This window comes from Epinephelus fuscoguttatus, linkage group LG17 (assembly GCF_011397635.1).
Source record: "Epinephelus fuscoguttatus linkage group LG17, E.fuscoguttatus.final_Chr_v1".
Taxonomy (NCBI): Eukaryota; Metazoa; Chordata; class Actinopteri; order Perciformes; family Serranidae; genus Epinephelus; species Epinephelus fuscoguttatus.
In genome coordinates, this window is record NC_064768.1 from 14,108,210 (window position 1) to 14,127,413 (window position 19,204).

Genomic DNA, 19,204 nt, shown 5'->3' on the forward strand with positions numbered 1-19,204 from the left:
TAATTTGACCTTGTAGAGTCTGTTAATATCTGAATTTATTAATAGATAACTATCTGCAATTAATACCAGGAAAATGGAGTAAAGAGTACACACATTAAGACACAAAAGTGTCAGAAGAATAACAGTAAAATGACCAAAAACAGTAATAGTATCAGTAAATTCCACACTTTAATGAGATGTTAAGTTCAAGACATTTTAATTTGCCTGTTACTCTACACATTGTACAGTTCACACAGTATATAAGAATAGATTAATTTGGTTAAACAATTTTACTGATTATTTTACTGTGTAAAAATACATTATCAATTCATTTTCTGCTGTAATAAGGTTTGATGCAGGAAAGCAAAGAGATGACAATGAATTTTCTATTTATCTTACTTACAGTAACAATCAGTATAATATATTATTTTCAGACTCCAGTAAATAATTCAAAACAAAATATACGAGGCTAAATGTGTCACTAATGCTTTAAACAACAGTAGAACCAAAAAAAAAAGGGTTCACCAAACAAAGTTTTGTTTTCTTTTGGTGAATAATTATTCCTATGTGTGTAGTATACATTAAAACCACTGGTAATACTACAGTATTTCACAGTCTGAGTGCAGAACATAGCTGTCACGTTTTGTTACCAAAACATGTGTTTATTTGAACCTGAACATCCAGATGTGTGACTCATGGCGTCTGGAACAAAGCGGACAATAAAAAAAAAAAAAAAAAAAAAAAAAGAAATAACTTATTATAGAACATAAATTATTATTTCCAAATATTTACACATGGTACCTTTGAACATCAGTGCATCACAGACAAAATTATGCATCGCCTCAATGAAACAGTAAACTGGTGAGAAACCCTGTGCTGTTTTTCTTTTTTGGAAATGTACTGGTGGTGGTTCAATCTGGAAAAAAAAGATGACTTCACAGTCACTTCAGCACTTGAGGATGTTCCCTGAGTCGTAGGTCATGTCAAGTGCTGAAAATCTGCTTTTTAATCCTAGCAGAGAAGTCAGTCAAGACGTCCATTATGGGAAAAAAAATGTTTACCTTTACAGTTTCTAAGAAAATTAAAAGAAGAAACAGGCCACAAAAGTGTAATCTGTCAGTTTGGTTCAGTCATCAAGTGTTCTACATTTTAAAAAAAAAGGAGCTTTTTTTTTTTTTTTTATCGTTAAACCCCTGTAATGAATTTGGCCATAAAGTTACACAGGGCTTTCCACAGAGACTAATCTATTATTACATATATTAGAAGTTCATGGGGGAAAAATTTCGATACAGCATGCATGGCAATATCGTATCAATACACAAATGTCAAATACTGATTTTTTTTTTTAGAATTCATAATATTGCAAATACAAATTAAACTTTTGGTAGCCCACTAAAATCAATTGCTTTTCCAGTCCACTAGATACATTTTGCTGCAAGAAAAATAATTAAAGTGAGATGAACAGACTGAAAACTTTATCTTATTAGATAAAATAGATGTTGATGGGGTGATAATTTGCAGTTAAATCGTAATATATGTTGTTGCAATATATAGCATATCTCAAAATTATGTTTAAAATTACAATAATATTGTATTGTGACTTAAGTATTGTGACTATGACGTATCGTGGGGCCTCTGGTGATACCCACCCCTAAAAGCAGTCCATGAGAGTTTAACATAGTCTCTAACATGGTCTCATGGGCCAATTTATGGGTGGCAAAAGGAAAAAAAAGTGGTGCTTTTGTTTTATTTTTACACTGGCAATAGTTTTATAAAACTTAAGGACTAATTCCTCAAATGGAGGATATTTAATGTCTCTTTTAAAGGAATGTTTCAGCATATTTGGAAATGATTTGCTCTCTTGCTAAGAGCTAAATAATAAGATTTATACCACTCTTACGTTTGTACGGCTTCAGTCAGGAGGCAGCTAATTTAGCTTAGCATTATGACTGAAAACAGGAGGAAACAATTTTTCATTAGTTTTTCTCTTAATTTTATTTTTAATTCAGTTTAGTATCAATTAGTTTCCAGAGTTTGCTCGTTTCAGTTTCATTTTAGTTTTGTTTTTATTAGTTTCAGTATTAGCTTTAGTTTGTCTTTGTATCACAGTATGGGGAATATTTGTCAGGGGCAAGACTGAAAAAGTTCAGAATAGGTGTTACAATACAAACACAGCACTTTGTGAAGGCAACTGACTCACAGTTATGTAGACATCCCAGTTTCAAACATACACACCAATGCTTCCTCGTTCTTGTTGTGTTGACACATTTGAACAAATTGACAAAGACTAAAACTAAAGACATTTCCTGTATATATTTTATTTTATTTTTCATTTGTATCTATTTTTCTAAATTCTAGTTGTTGTTTTTTTAATTTCAAATAACTAAAATGGTTTTTCACACCCACTTTTACTTTTTTGGTTGAGTTTTACTTATAACTATATATATTAACTATATTAACCTTGATACCAGCACAGCTCAAGCTAACTGGTTTATTGATATACTTGAATGTATTAAACTTGGGTGAAAGTTAAGTGTAAAAACTACAGGGTTTGGTTTTGAGCAGGTCTTTGTCACCATCAGACAGAAACAGGCTAGCTGTTTCACCCTGTTTACAGTTTTTATGCTAAGCTAAGCTAGCTTCATATTTACCATACATACAGGTGAGTGGTGTCAAATCTTCTCATCTAACACTCAGTTAAGACAGCGAATAAGCATATATGCCAAAATGTTGAAATATTCATTTAAAGGTCCAGTGTATAGGATTTTGGGGGGATATATTGGCTGAAATGGAATATAATAAATGTGTTTTCTTTTGTTTATAATTACCTGAAGCTAAAAATTATTGTGTTTTCATTGCCTTAGAATGTTTCTACAGTAGCCCAGAATGGACAAATTAAACACTGGCTCTAGAGAGGGCCATATGCATTTTTGCTTCAGCCACTGTAGTTCTCCTACATGTTTGGCACACAGGAGATGTTTCAGTTGGTTGCAATCTGCAACTTTACCACTAGATGGCACTAAATCATGCACACTAGACCTTTAAACCATTTTGCTGATTTCGTGAAACACAATATAACGAGTTTCCAACAAATTAATCTCTCATATATTCATGAGTATGCTGTAACATACAGAGAAGAACAAGAACACAAACGTTTGAGGTACTGAACATGACCTTGTTGGGTGCATGGTTAGAAAATGTATCACTAAGTTTTTGAAAGTCTTCATCTTTCCTTGTTTCAGTTGCAGCCTCACCACCACACACACTGTAATTCTGTTCAATTCACACAAACCAGAGAGCCTGACGAACAAGGAGATGGTCAAAGTGAAGCCAGATCTACTACCTACAGCCACAAGACTCAACCACCATGTCCTCGTACTGTTTGTAGACCACATTGTTTCCTGAGTCGATGTAGAGGATGCTGATGGGGCTGAGTTTGGATGGGGCGCAGCAGCTAGGCGGCATGTTGCTGGGGTTCATTGAATTCATCAGAGTCTGGATGATGGCATGGTTGGTGGGCTCCAGGTGGGAGCGCAGGGGGAAGTCACACACTCCCTCGCAGTGATACGCCTCATAATCCAGCGGGGCGATTATCCAGTCGTCCCAGCCAAGATCTCTGAAGTTGACGTGCAGCGGCTTCTTGCTGCACCTGGATTTGGACTTTTTGCCGTGTCTCTTCCCATGGCGCGTTTTGGATGCAGCCGTCCTTCTTCTCCTGCTGGCTGTGGTGCCTGGGCCCCTGTCTTTGGTCTTCCTCTGTAGACCCAGCAATTCTCTCCCCTCTCTCCTCTCACTGAAGAGAGTCTGCCTCTTCTTTGACCTAGTGAACACCACTAAGATGGCTTTCTTCTGCTGAGGCCTGCCATGCCTGTGCAAGCCCAGAAGGTGCAGGTCCAGCTCCCTCTCTGGGTTGTCCAGCATGCCCCTGAGCTCCAGGCAGAAGTGCTTCCCCTGGCTCAGGTGATGTTGCTCTTTGAATATTTCCCACACATCCAACACCTCCCACTTCGGCCCCTGGGAATCCTGCAAGTCCAGTGTTTTGGAGTCGAGCAGCTGCTGGTCGTGGCAGGAGAGGAGCTGGATGTCCACAGGCTCTGTTTCCGATATCCTGAAATTCCCAGACACTTTGGTGTATATTCTGAGCTCAGCTCCCAGCACCTCCGCCTTTTTGGAGAGCGTTGAGACGTCGAACAGATACTGCTGTCTCCTCAGAGGGGAGAGTGGGAGGTCATCTGTGGAAAGCATTAAAACAGCAGGGTCAGATACATTCTCACGGGACGATGTGCATACCACAGAGATGCGGAATCTGACAGGAAAAATCCTACTATTGTCTGCACTGAATTAATCTGGGAGACAAAGTATGAGTCATGGGTGTTCAATCAATCCTACCTGCATGCACATACACACACACACACACACACACACACACACACATATATATAAATACACTGAAGCTCCACATACCTTCCCCATTGTCCACAAAACTTGCAATAGTGTTTGCAGCTTTTGAAGAGCGAAAGAAACTGGCATTGAGTCCCAGTCTCTCCGCCGTGGAGAAGGTCTTGTAAATAGACAGCATGTAGTCATGAGGCTCAACTGAGTCTTTAGATGTTGTTTTACTGTTTCTATCGATGGATGGCGGCGCGTAAAACTCCTTGAAGTACTTAGAAGCGTGTTGTCCATCAAAAATCCTCGTCACCTTGCTGCTCTTTGGCGCAGCTGGAGGAAAAATAGCAAGAGTATGAAAACCGGGGATTTCCCTAACAAACACCAGAGCGCCGCAGAGAAAAGCGAAGTGATAGAGATCCATCCTCTGCTCTCGCCCTGAATCAGAGCCGGAGCCTGAGCTGTGGCTGCCGGGGTGGGGGGGACCACGGGCAAAGCCGGAGGTGAACTCTGCATCCACTCTGCAGCAAGTGGCTGCTCCGCAAAGTGCGCACAGCTCTGGAGGACAGGCGGTGCGAATTTTTAAAAAAAAAAAAAAAAAAAAAAAAAAAAAAGGGGGGGGTTACACGCCCACATTGTACTGTTATCGTTAAGGCTAAATGGAGGGCGCAAATTAAGGCTGTAAAACTAATTGTTCCTCTGTCGGCTGTCACCTCCCTCCTGGGGAGGCAGATGTGAGCTGAAAGGACGCTTGACAGCTTCTGGTGCATTTGCACATTTTAGTTTCAAACACAAAACCTGCTTGTACAAACCACAGTCACTCTTAATTTGGAGATTTTTTTTTGGCTCAGTTATAAATGTTTCCCCCGTTCAAGCAGGGGTTTAAATATCACTGCTGCTTGGGTCTTGGGTGTAGGATTTACCGCGGACTCTTCCGCCCTCTAGTGATGCGCAGACATATCGTCCTGCTGCAGAAGAGGAGACATTCAGCCAATCAGCTTCCTTCAGCACCACGGACAGAGCCTCCACTCAGCGTTAGAAAACTTTTGTCAATAAACCCTTAAAATCTAATTTGAAATAAATAGTGTCTGACGATAGTCCAACCAAAGGTGCTATAAGAGGTATAACATGTATTGTTGTCCAATTCACCTAAGAATTAAGATAATAATAACAATAATAATAATAATAATAATAATAACAACTTTTATTTATATATCACTTTTAAAGCTTAAACACAAAGTGCCTTCCAGGTTAAAAAATTTACAGAATAAAGATAAAAATAAATAAATGAAGAAAGAAATAAAAATCAGAGACTGTCTGATATACAAAAAAGTTAGAACATCAGCTCACATATATCAATCAGCACTGAGCCCATACATAAAATAATGGATGTGCAAGCGCAAACAAACTAACAAACAAACAAACAAACAAACAAACACAAAAACCTCACACAGCTGTATTAGACACCCATAGAGAGAAGTGTGATTTGTTTTTCTTTATAAATACCTGCCAAAATACCTCTCTATGCACCAGTAACTGAAGAGCTTAAATGCTGGAGAAATGAATTCACAATGCATTATTGTCCAGTCCCAGTTATTTAATTTGTCAGTTCATCTAATTACATTCAAGCATTTGTTTCATAACAGAAAACAAACAAACATTAGGGTTGCACAATATTATTGACACATCATTCATATTAACGAGAAAAGCTTTTTAATTGAACTGAAGATTTTGAAAGCAGGATGTTTACTTGTGTCACTGTCTATTTTTTGTTACATTGTGGTGGTGTTTATAAGAGACCAGTGTGTAGGGTTAAGTAGAATGTAGCGGTGAGTGAAAGGCGCCGTGAAACATGCCAGCCCAACACTGCAGCCTCTATGGAAGAGGAGCCGCTCCCTCTGTAAATATAAACAGTTCATTCTAGATATGAAATAAACCCCTCAGCAATTCTTATTTTCAGGTAATTATGTTTTCAGTAGTGTATACTTACATTTATTATATACAATTTCTGCCATAATCTGCTTATAAGTCCCCCTAAGATCTTACACACTTAGCATGTCAGTAAATAATAAGCACTTATCTTCCCCACAGCCTGCTCACTCAAAAATGTTTGGTAATATTGATGACGAGAACTGAAAAATGTTGGTCTAACAATACAGTGGTTCTAGACATACATGTTTCTGGAGTTTTGATCTCTTTACTATTCTTTTTCTTCTCCATGCATAAGTAGTTGAAGTTGTGGCAGAAACCCCCACTGTGCTTCTACAGTATTAGCACTGGCTGCAATTATGGCTGCTGTTGGTTTGAGGATAGAGACAATGCCAGACTGCTTCAGGATCAAAGGTTATTGCACCATGAGGGGCCACATCAATCAGCCCTTTGTAGGTAAAGAACACCTCACTCTGCAGGAGAAGAGAGTTTGGTGTTTGGCACCGCAGCTCAGTGCAGTCTAGCACCACTTGAGTATCAGAGTAGTTCTGAAAAACATCTGGCAGGTGAACCTGCACTGTCTCCTCAGACAGCCAAATGCCCACAGCTCCATACAGAACATTAGCCCAAGTATTGATGATGCGGCTCACAGTTGACTGGTGGATTTTGAATCTGTGGGCTAAATCTTTCTGCATCAGACAAATAGGCCATGGACAAGAAAAACACATCAATGGGTTGAAAGAACTGTAAAAAGAAAATATAGCACATTTTATTTACTTTTGGTACTCATCACACAGACAGACAATAACTGACACAAAGAATCAGAATTCAAATAAATAAATTTGAATAAAGAGTAAATTTTGCAATTCCAATAATATCATCATATTATCATTATCATTATCATATTTAAGACCTAACTGTCAAACCTCATGCAGATATGAACCACTACAATATGTTGTACTGCAAACTAATGCAATGCCAAATATTCAGAATCGTATTTCCCACTCCATGAGGATAAGAGGATAATAAAGTAACCGTTGCACTGACAGGGTGAGTGACCTCATTATTCCGAAGTGCAGTCCATGCTCTTGTCATGTGCACCATCTGGTGTGTGGCTGGCTCAACCTGCCTCCAAAAGGCCATCAGGTGGGAATGACTTGCTTTTGCTGAATGTTTGTTAGGACCCCCTCGAAAACGAGATGATGCATCTCAAGGGGTTTATCCTACCTTACAATAAAATTTCTTCGAACTTGCAAACCTGTGGGACATATGAAAATGTGTAAGGTGTTTTGTATTTTCCTCTTCTTGGAAAGCACTTTGTGCTTTCAGCTCAAAAAGTGCTCTACACATAAAGTTATTATTATTATTGTTATGTTACTACTGGAATGGTAAAATGTATTTTTTTTCCAAATAAATGTATTAAAATTCTAATTATTAATGCCAGTATAGTCTGTCTGTGTAATGAGTAACAATGGTAAATAAAATGTACTGTATTTTCCTCTGCTAATTTTCTGTTTACTGTACCTGGAGCTGTAGGCATTTGACTGTCTGAGGAGACCGTGAAGGCTCACCTGCCAACTACTCTGACACACAAGTGGCGCTGCTGCACCAAACTCTCTTCTTCTCTAGAGTGAGGCGGTCTCTCTCTGCAAATGTGAGGAAACTAAGAAAAAAATAAACTAAGCTGCACATTGCGGCACACAGCAGTAGAGCAGTAGAGTCCTGAAGTGTTGTCTTTGAAAAGACACTTTAGCACGTTTTGAGGTCTTGAGATAAAGTAAACATAGATACCCAAATTGGAATAAAATACACAAAGAAACGAAACAAAATGTAGCTACATGAAATTAATGTAGCCTAGTTTAGGCTGTTTTAAACTACAACATGACTAGCATTCCTGCACCAGCATAAGGATTTATGCTCGGCGGAAGATGTAAAGCGGCCACACTTCACCGTCATGAGCTGCCGTGCACGATACGCCCTCCTGAACACGTTATCTGCTCTCAAGTGGTCACAGTGCGCAACTACACCTCTTAACCGTTACAGGTTTTATTTTGATAGTGTTGACAGGAAGTATCGCTGTAGAATTGTTTCCAGCTTGACGGTAAAGTGCTGTTATATACTCATTGTGACCGCAAGAGGGCGTAAACACTCGTAATTTGCATGGCAAGTTATTAAACAGCCAGCTCGCAAATCAATGATTTTTAAAAAGCATTTCTAACCTCCTTGTTCCTTCATATCAAGGAGAAAACATTTATAGGTTAAAAAAATAATAAAAGAGGAAAAGGAAAGAAATAAAGAAACGAACAATAAAACAACAACAAAGGCACATTTAAGGTACATCTATTATAGTCTTATTATACTATTATGGCTATATTATAAAATATTTATTTAATATTTATTATAAAACAATATAATTTAGATAATGTAATAATTAGCTAAAACAAAGCTTTCGTATTTTGTGTTCATCCAAAAAGTTATGTTGAACATGTTTTGGGTTTATACTGTTCTATTGTGTTTCAGCTCGGCCAAGAAAAGAGGTGAATAGTTTATCTTAGTTTATCTTAATACTACAGTACATGATAGCAGATGGAACGTATGGAGGGAAGACTGAAAGGCAGATGTATCATTAGAGGACTGGGAGTCTGTATGTACTAAGGCCCACACTCAATCAATTATTACCTAACTAAGACTGTTATAGTGCAAATAGCTTTTGCAAACGGATTTAACAGCAGCTAAATTAAACACAAATAATGGGTATATCCCTGCTTTATGCATAACATGTACTGAGGTGAAGGGGATACCGTTGAAAGAAATAAAAACGTGTTTATCAACAAAAAATAGAATTTATTGAAAAGAGAAAATAGTTTAACATCAGCTTCCTTCATCTTGTTACAACAGAGTCAAGTAAAACACCTATTGCACCGTTTAAAAATAGAAAATCTATTTGGATCTTACACCTGACGCATCATCATAAACAGAGATTTACACACAATACAACAAAAGAACCCAAAAGAGACAGAAACAAAGTGAGGGGGTGCTTCCAATAATTTCTTTGGTTAATGTATAAGTGTTGAGATTTCTTACCCACATCCCCAAAACTTTTTTTTAATATCTTACTACCAAAAACCAGCCATGTGCATAATATAATGAAGGACTACATGTTTTAATCAGCAGACTTGCACGTGTTGAGGTGAATATAAGTTGAAGTATGTTTCATAAAACCCTTTAACTCCACAGAACCACCTAACATATGGGGATGCTGTCTGAGCAGCAGGCCACAGAGTAGATGACGCTGACCAGACACAGACTGCCAGCAGACACAGCAGTGCTGGAGCCGAAGATGCTGTTGTCCTCAGTGGTGGTGGGTGGGGTGGATGCGGACTCGGTGCTCGTTGATGGGCTCTCGGTGGTCGGAGTGTTTTTGACGGAGAAGCCGCGTGACTGGGCGCCCCATTCCTTTAGGGTGAAGACCATGGTCAGGTTCTCACCTGCAGGGAGAGAACGAGTCATTATTGTGGTGATTCATGCTGCATGTTTTTTCATCATGGCCCAAGTTGAAGAACTTTTGCACTGACGTATTTCTTTTTATAAAAACAGTTTTGGATATTCTTAAATAAATCCCTACACTAGAGTACTCAGTGTATTTCTTAAAGATTGTGGCCACTCATTACATTTTATTTTGGTTACAAGAAGAAAATGTATAACTGGATATTGGCTCAGTGATGATTCATTTCCAAAAGGCAAATGTAGAGGCAGACGTGTGTGAAATGAAAAAACATTTGGGACAAAAATGACACACTTTGAACAATATAAATGAAACACAAAATGTGAATATTAATGATGTGTAATAATGCTCTTTTGTCTTGTCTTTTTGTTTGACCAACAGTCCAAAACACAAAGATATTCAGATTACAGTGATGTAAAACAGAGAAAAGCTGCAAATCCTCAGAGATAATAGTCAGCGTTTTTGCTTGAAAACTAACTGAAACGAGTAACTGATTATTAAAAGTTGTTGCAGATTATTTTCTTGTCAGTCGGCTAATTATTTCAACTCTCTTCTGCAAAGCTTGATTTCATCTCAGAGGAGAATTCAGTTCATTTTAATGTCACACTATTTGCTATTGTTCTGGACATTATTTATACTTTTTTGAAGTGTGTGACAGTTTATCTTAGCCTATTTATGTTCTTTGTAAATTGTTGTAACAATGGTTTTGTGCTTCCTCTTTAGCCACAGATTGTAATGTCAGTGAGACTTTCTAACTGTTTAAATAAAGGAAAATTAAAAAGGGGGACAAAAACCTGCCAGAACCCCAGAGTTTATCAGTAAATATTTCTTTTTGTAGGACTGATTTTAAAAAGCCTAACGCAGACATACCGCTGTTTCGAATGGACAGGTTGGTGAAGTTTGCCCAGCAGGTGCTAAACAGGATGGTGGTGTTTCCTTCCAGTCCGCCAACACTGTTCCCACTGGAGTCCTTCAGGCTGGCTGTTACAGTGAGTGACGTCACTCCCACAGAGACACAGTTACCCTGCAGACAACAGCACAGGTCAGCGTTTACAGATAGACAGTGACTTCAACATTAATGTTAAAACATGTTATGTGTGTCTCCATCACTTTTCCAAAGTTTATTCTGAACCTTTGTATACATTTTATTTCTGGTTTCAGCTCAAACTTGATCCCATTAAAGGGTAACTTAAGCATTTTTCAACCTGGACCCTATTTTTATATTTTTCTATCTAAATGACAAACAGGGAACAATTGTTTTTGTAACTGGTCCAGTATTAAACAAGAGGTGGCAGCCATGAAACAGGCTGCATTGTAAACACTTGGGGCAATTGTACACCGTCAATGTATGTCCACTAAAAGTGCTTGTTTTTGCCAACTGACAGGCACAGGCTATGCTCGGTGTCTGGCAGCATTATGGAAAGGATCCCTACAGAGATAGACCTTTTTGTTAATGAATAAGATCCTCCTTTCCGTTTAACCAGAAACAGCCCCCAAATAGCTGTCGCCAAACCCACCAGACGCCCTTTAAATAAACAGTAATTTTAGCCTGTATATAGTCAGCATATTTTCACATTTAACTGGGAGTTTGTTTAAGGCTTTATTTCAACCAAATCAGATTTGGTGAAACTATGGAAAGACAAACCGAGACGTTTTTGTCAGTTTTATTTTGTTTCTGTTGACTTTGAATGAAGTGTGTTTTGCGTTGATAAAATTAGTTTGTGTAAATGGAGTCTGGTGGGTTTGATGGAGCGATTTTTTGGGCTGTTTCTGCTTAAAGTCCAGGTAAAGCAAAAATTTGAATGATTAAAAAAAATGCGAAGTATATGGAATCAGGTTTCAAAATTGGGAAAAACTAAGTGATATTCTTGGCTCTGAGACGCTGAGGGGTGTCTGCTGAGGGAGCTGAAATGAAGAACGAGTTGCTGCATTGCGACAGCTTCTTGTTTAGCAGCTACGCTAACCGACATGTTAGCAGTAACTCCTGGGCTAGGTAGTCAATTTGGTCTAAAATGACTGGATTGAAACTTGAACGTTCCAGTTCACAGTTGGGGATTTAACCCACTGCAGCAGAGTAGTAATCCGATCCGATCACTGTTTGTGTCATTGTTCTGATTCAGCAGCAGCTGTGTAGTAAGAGCGATCTGTTTGCAGATGTATCGTTGTCTAACCTGCTCATCCACAGCCATGAGACTGGGCTGCTGGTACAGAGGACCCACAAACTCCCCGGCTATCGGCTCCTCTATCAGAAGCAGGTTGTTCACGCTGGACACATAGCTCACTGTCGGCTCCTCCCTCGTCACTTCTTCGTTTGCCTCCTGATATTTAGAAACAGAAAAACATCGAACCAGTGAATAGAAATGTAAAACTGATACTAAAATCCCCCTTTTCATGGTAGTTTTTACTAAGCACGTGTTAATGATTTAGTCTTGACGTTTACCTCCTCCCAGCTGGGGTCAGATGATGGAGGAGGAGGAGGGATGACACCCATTGAGGAGACGTTGAAGCCGATGGACTGACTGAGGTTTCCGGAAACTGCTGCCTGACCCAGATCATTAGCGATGTTCTTCAACAACGTAAAGTCCTCCTCATCTGAGAAGACAAAGACAACAGATGTTACAAAAATCTAAGTTTACAGGCCATTGTTCACATATAAGACAGTAAAACACTCTAAACACAATATAAGTGCAAACATCAGCTCAGAAATGAGACTACTTCTTCTCCTACTAACCGTTGGTGGTGTTGCTGGTTTGTTGGACTGGAGGTTTCTTGATCTCAACCTCCACCTTCAGGCCAGTGGATCTCTTCCTGCGCCGTGCACCTCCATCTTCCCGGATGATGTTGGTGATTCGGATCATATTTGGGGGAACTTTGAGGAACGTGGCAAGGTTCTGGATCAGACTGTCTCCGAAGAACTCTTCCTCGGTCATAGCGGGCAGCTCGAAGGAGAGGAAGAGAACCGGGGAGGTTCGGATCTCCACTGGCTGGGAGCCCCGCACCAAGACCCTCAGCATCTTGTAGTCCTGGTCAAAGTAGTTTGCGCCCTCAGTGGTGTTCAGTTTGGGGAAGTATTGGCCTGGAGGGATTAAATAAATAGGAATATATGATTGATGAATTAAACTAAAATTTTGCTACTAGCTACTTCTTGCTACTTCGACCCTCATTTTTTACTGAAGAACTCTGTCATTTTTCATGTATTTTTATGAAGTTTAATAAGTATTTATTTTCAAACTTTTCTCACCGACTCCCTAATCACACAAAAATGCTGGGGGGTGTCTTTGACATACAAACATAGGACACTAAGGTCCAGGCTGAAAAACGTCAAAGTGACTAATCAGAGCAACAATTTTTGAAATTGGTTCAGCCTTGAAAGAGAGTGCTGCAGCCAACAGCAGCAAAACAGGCTGTAATGTAACCATTTGGAGCATGTTCCCACCTTCAATGTATGCCCACTATAAGTATTTGTTTTTGCTCACATTGTTAATATAAGTGTCTGACAACATTATGGAAAGGATCCCTACAGAGATAGACCTTTTTGTTTAAGAGTAAGATCCTATTAGGTAATCAGAAACAACCCCGAAAATGTATCCCCAAACTCACCAGACTCCATTTGAAGAAACAGTCATTTAAGCATGTATAGGGCCAGTATAATTTTACATCTAACTGGGCATTTTAAGGGTTTATTTCAAACACACCATAGTTGGTGAATGTTGGAACAGTGGAAAGATGAACCAAGACAGCCTTCGTGGTGTTTATTTTTCATCAGCTTTGAATGAAATATATAATATATTTCTGGGCTGTTTCTGATTAAACAAAAAGGATCTTACTCTTTAACAAAAAGTCCTATCTCTGTAGGTATTGTTTTCATTATGTTGTCAGACTCTTATAATAAGTCTGAGCCTGTCAGTGGCAAAACAAAAGAACTGTTTGTGGACATAAATTGACAAGGCACACATGCCCTGAGCACAGCCTGTTACAGCTGCTGGCTGCCACACTCTCTCTCAATACTGGACCAATTGCAAAAATTGGTGTCCCCATTAGTCACTCAGACACAAACACACATGGAAAAAAGGGTCCAGGTTGAAAAATACTAGACTTAACCTTTAACACCAGCAGGCATCCATCCCACACATAAATCCATAAATCAAATGCAAAGACACATGACTGAAATGTGTACATGTTCGGGCCAACTTAACATATGTGATTACACTTACAGCAAAACCACACTTAATATATACAGTACACATAATAAGTTTAGAGTGTTTTAAAGATATTGTAGGCATTATCCTATTCATGAGTACCTGGATAGGTGGGCTCCCTCAGGGTGTAGTCACTGTTGTCAGCGTTCCACTGAGCGTTAGTCGGAGCAACCAGGTTGTTGTCAACATACACATCCAACCTCTGCGGCTTGGAGTAGAAGACTGACACCACGACGCTCTGCACACATTAAAAACACAAAAACTGTCTTAATGAAAAGTGAAAAAGTGACAGAGGTGCAGCTAAACTGAAGATTTATGTTTGAGCCAAGGAGTCACATTCAAAAAATTTAAACTGAAAAACATTTTTGCACTTAAAGGGAAACTGATTTTCAGCCAGCTTTGTATCAAAACAATCTGGGTAGTAAATTAACTGTGGTAAACTTCCCTTCATCTAACCAGTTCATAGATAGATGCAAAATGCTTCATTAGGCGAAGTTTCACTTTCACATTTTCGTGTACCTGGCACCTATGCCACCACTGCGGACACAAGGAAACAGACCCACCTCTCTCTCGTTATCTCTCAAACTTGGACCAATCTCCAATTAAACAGTAAAACTAGGCAGTGCTGGTTGAATATAAATCAAAATCATGTTACTGTATTGCCTATTTCTTGCATAAAATGTCATCAGAAACCCATTTTAGAGCACTTTTTGGCTGTCACAGTTTGTGAAAAGGAAGTGGACACCATACTGTTTCCTGCACAGTGAAAACAGAGTTTAAATGGTAAAACTCACCAGGGCTGATCAGATATAATTCAAGATTGTGTTACTGAGTTGCAAATTTCTTGCCTGAAATGTTTTCAGAAACATGTTTTAGCTTACTGTTCAACTGTAATACAAGATTATTTGTTGCCTGCCATTGTGCCAAGCTGTTACTGCTGCTGACTGTCATATTAAATGTTGTTCTTGTTGTGCACTGACCTCAGATGGATCAGCGTTGAGCATCATGAGGCGAAGTTTCTGAGGGCTGACGCTGCTGAAGTAGATGTCGAAGGAGTGACCGGTGGCCACGATGCTGTGGAAGAGAGACAGTCTCTTTTGGCAGGTGTAGCCCGCACACCAACCATGATCCTGAGGACCTGGACGCAAAGACACACAACTGGATTAAAGACACATTCTCTCTGTTGTTTAAACTAATCTAAGGGACATCAATAATTTTTTTCTGGGTTTTACTTATATCAGAACTACAAGACTGATCTCACCATTGAGCAGATCCACAAAGCCTTCTCCTAGCACAGCAACCGGGGACAGACGCCTGGTCTCTGTGTCGGAGTCGAGACTCTCGATCACCAGCATCCTGTAGTTCAGCCCAAAACACTTGTAGCTCTGCCAGGAACTCATGTATGTGCAGTTCTCCCTGATCACACCTGAGGACAAAAGAAGCAGCACAGCATTTTGGATAATTAGTTTATTTCTGATGTGACTTCTGATATAAATGCAGAGGTTTAATATTTCTCCTTCTACTTCTCTGATATTTTAGAAGAAAACTTTTGACTCTGCAAGGACTTCAAACACAGAATGTGAAATCAATTAAATTTCTTTTTTTTGGTCCTGCAGTTTTATCAGCTACTGTCTAGTAAGAGACTGAGAGAATCTTTTTTCCTTTAGTTACCTTTGTGTGGTGCAATCTGGTTCACGGGGATACGGCTGCCATTGAGGTACGTGAGCATGACTGGTGGGATGCGGTAGTCGCCCAGCCCCCTCCTGGGATCACCACCCCACTCATACTCAGACTGGGGCACCACAGTTCCCACTGCACCCAGAAACGAACCATCCAAATCCTTCAACATGGTCTTCTTCTTCCCGTCGCAGTCCATGTCCACACAGTCAGAGGGGTTAACTTTACTGAAGTATAAAAAAAAATAAAGGTATGAATTTTATTTTATCATATGCATTAAAGCAGAGAGATTTAATCCCAACTGTTTCAAGTTCGTAAATGTTTTATGTAAAATACATTCCTTTTTGTCAGATTAAATCCTAAATAAAAGCTTCTTTTTAACTGTGTACCACAGCCATCCCTTAAATCGTCATTCTCAGCTGCTGCGTTCAGGGCAAAGGTACAGAGCAGAGGTTACACTAGACTCTTCTTGGCCATTATTATTCCAGAATTCCAGCCATATACATACAAAAATAGCGCCATCTGGTGGCCGGAAAGCACGTCTTGTTCTACTTGCTAAATATTGTTGTAATTCTAAAGTTGAAATTAATGTTCTGTGTTGGTAAAAAAAGAAAGTGAAAAATACAAAAAAACATATTATATTCTGTGTTGGTACAAAATAAATCGAAATAAATACACCACAGTGTCTCCATGGTGAAGGCATATATAATCTAATAATGATAGTGATACAAATAACCTAACTGTGATGCAGGCTGCAAAATCTGATGCAGAGGGGGAGGGAATATCACCTACTTGGCGGAGGTGTGCACTCTCTGAGTGCTTTTCTAGTATAAAAATGTAGACACTTTGTCATTCTTTTCTCACTGTCTGACGCACACAGAGAAAATATCACAGATTTTGCAAGCCTGTTATCGGTTACAACAATTTACCTGATATCAGGCCTGTGGATGTAGACTTTGGCCTCCTCTGTGCTGTCACTCATTGTTATGCCTGAAACCTGCACAGGATGCTGCAGGTCATCGTTCTCCGGGTTGGTCATGAACATTACATCTACTTCACCAGAGCAGACACTCCGGAAACCAGCAAAGGTTGTGTCTGGATATGAAGCAAGGGAAATGAGGAATAAGGAATATGTTCTTTAAATCATAGTGAGGACTGTTTTCAATGGCAAACTTCACAACATTAGTACTACTCCCAAAGCTCAGAGCCTGAACTCACCCATGACTTTCATCAGTCCTTTAATGGCGTTGTAGCTACTGATTCCATGATGGGGCATAGTTGGAGCTCTGTTGTGGCCAGATGCAAAGGTCGGCCAACAGATTCCAGATCTGCCACCTGTAGAGAGTAAAAACATAAAGAGTCATTAGGTCAGAAATCCTTTAAGTTTAGCAAACCCTGCATTTATATGCAAAAAGGATCAAATTTCAGCACTTTTAAATTACATTCAAGTTCTGGACTGGCTAAATTAAATTGTCAAAATGACGCAGTTAGAACATCTTTTCTTTGTTCTAGGACTTTTTTCAGTCCAGATGTCCAGGTTTAAATGTTCTGATCTTAAAACTGTTTCAATGTCAAAACAAATCTTTATCTCAGAGTTACAAGCAGGATGTGAGCTGAGACAATTAATACCTACCATACACTAGAGGACTTTAAAGAGAGTTTTAAAAGACTTAAGTCTGACACCCGCTTACAACTAAAGACAATTTAAGAAATATGACATATTAACAATTCCCTAGAGTTGTACAAAAACACATAACTCTAGAACCACAAGATAAAAGGCGTCATATGTCGACAGTATTCTTGTCAATTTGGCATCAGTATATTCCATACAGATAAACCGTATTTGTGTACAGACTTTACATTTTGGATTTTGTCTCCTAAACTCACCATCAGCCTCCATTGGTTAGCTGCGCTACTTTAGTGGGAGGAGAATGCTAGAGATAAGAGATGGACTGTTTCAAAAATTAAGAATTCTCACTAAAGTAAGTGCTGTTTGGTGGATCAAATATACATTGAAATAAACACTGAATCTTGTTCACTCCTCAACTCCACCAGTTTCTTCTCCTTTTCAACAGAACAAGTGAACTGAGACTTGTTCACATTCTTGTTCCTCCAAGTTTACTGTTTCCTTGGTTTCCTGCTTCCTGTTTGGTGCTGTAGAGCACGCAGCTATTGGTTGTTCACAATGTTCACGTCACTGAACTTCAGTATTTGCATAAGACAAGACTGAAAAGTTACGATGCCATTAAACATATTTGATTTTATCCAAATATCAAGATGAGAAAAACACTGACTTCAGACAGCTCGCACTGAATTTTATAACCACCTTACACCAAAAAATCGAGATCACAGGAGCACGACATAACTCTAACAAAACTCTTATAATTTTATTCCAACATTGGAAATCTGTCTGCAATAATGAAATAGTGCGAAAAGTCGTTCGGTGTAATGCTGGCTTAACTTGTGTGATTTAAAACAAAGCCTCATCCTATCAAGACAAATCCAAAAACATTAACGACCTTTTAAAACCTGTTGCAACCCTGTATGAAGGTTTTTCTAACCTATGAATGTCATGGTATCCTGAGATCAAAGCATGAAAATCAGTCTACTTTGTAGCAGTGATGGTACTGTGTGTTGGCAGCATCAGTTTGTACTGCACCTGTGAGAGGTCTTGGGGCTCGTTCGCTCTTGGTGATAAACACATTAAAGTCACCGCTGGGCAAAGCATCTGAACAGTTGAAGTGCGGGCTGCTGCCAACAATGAAGGCATTCTGGGGAAAAATAAGCATGAGGAATTTGAATTCTGTCAATAAAAACAATCACTGATGTGTAAATAAATGATATCAGAACGAGTGAATCAAAGTAAATTCTCTCACCTGAACATGTACAGTTTTATCAGCGTATGCATGGGAGAGAGAAGGAGGAGTGTAGATTATTGGCATGATGCCCATCCCGTTGTCCACCAGGGTCACATTGGCAACAATAACGTTCATGGAGGTCTGAGAGGGCAAGAGGAAGAGGAAGATGAGGTTTTTTAATTTTTTTTATGAATAATCTAGACTGAGCTTTTAATTGTGCGTCTCCTCGTCTTTATTTTCTCAGGAATCCTAAACTGAGCTCTTATAAATCTTTGCCTGTGAAATGAACAAAATATAATAATTTTTTTTTACATGTACACACATATATATCATATATACATGTATCTTAACAAGAGTCATGTTTCACAAATAGTAGTTCCCTCCCCTACAAGGCTTTTGCATGCTCATGTATGGTTTGCCAATATGCTGTTTGTTTTGGTAAGTAAAAAATCAGAACAAGTAAATTTGGTGAAAAGATTTATTTCTGTAAATGTTCAATTTTGTTATAAAATTGGCAAATTAAGCATCTAGTGTGCAGGATTTAGGGGGATACATTGGCAGAAATACAATATTATATGATGAGTATCTTTTATTCACCTGAAAACAAGAATGTGTTTTTGTTACCTTAGAATGAGCCAATTATATCTACATAAGGAGCGGGTCCTTGACCA

General features: G+C 39.0%; 2 protein-coding genes across 2 annotated transcripts in view; both read right to left on the bottom strand.

The window, feature by feature from the left end:
* Positions 1 to 697: 697 nt before the first annotated feature.
* Positions 698 to 4,878, bottom strand: gdf6b (growth differentiation factor 6b). The gene is made up of 2 exons (XM_049602289.1): positions 4,444 to 4,878; positions 698 to 4,211 (listed from the first exon to the last, which is right to left on the bottom strand). The coding sequence occupies exons 1-2, from the start codon at positions 4,787 to 4,789 to the stop codon at positions 3,319 to 3,321; spliced, it is 1,239 nt and encodes a 412-aa protein (XP_049458246.1). The 5' UTR covers positions 4,790 to 4,878; the 3' UTR covers positions 698 to 3,318.
* A 4,239-nt stretch (positions 4,879 to 9,117) lies between these two features.
* Positions 9,118 to 19,204, bottom strand: part of LOC125904520 (fibrocystin-L-like) — a 63,565-nt gene continuing 53,478 nt past the window's right edge. Inside the window, exons 65-77 of the mRNA XM_049601980.1 lie at positions 18,552 to 18,674; positions 18,335 to 18,446; positions 16,894 to 17,010; positions 16,605 to 16,770; positions 15,670 to 15,902; positions 15,260 to 15,424; positions 14,979 to 15,136; positions 14,101 to 14,236; positions 12,531 to 12,875; positions 12,240 to 12,391; positions 11,971 to 12,117; positions 10,670 to 10,823; positions 9,118 to 9,782 (exon numbers count right to left, since the gene is read on the bottom strand). Coding sequence (XP_049457937.1) covers positions 9,538 to 9,782; positions 10,670 to 10,823; positions 11,971 to 12,117; positions 12,240 to 12,391; positions 12,531 to 12,875; positions 14,101 to 14,236; positions 14,979 to 15,136; positions 15,260 to 15,424; positions 15,670 to 15,902; positions 16,605 to 16,770; positions 16,894 to 17,010; positions 18,335 to 18,446; positions 18,552 to 18,674 — 2,253 coding nt within the window. The 3' untranslated portion in view covers positions 9,118 to 9,537. The remainder of the gene's footprint in view (positions 9,783 to 10,669; positions 10,824 to 11,970; positions 12,118 to 12,239; positions 12,392 to 12,530; positions 12,876 to 14,100; positions 14,237 to 14,978; positions 15,137 to 15,259; positions 15,425 to 15,669; positions 15,903 to 16,604; positions 16,771 to 16,893; positions 17,011 to 18,334; positions 18,447 to 18,551; positions 18,675 to 19,204) is intronic.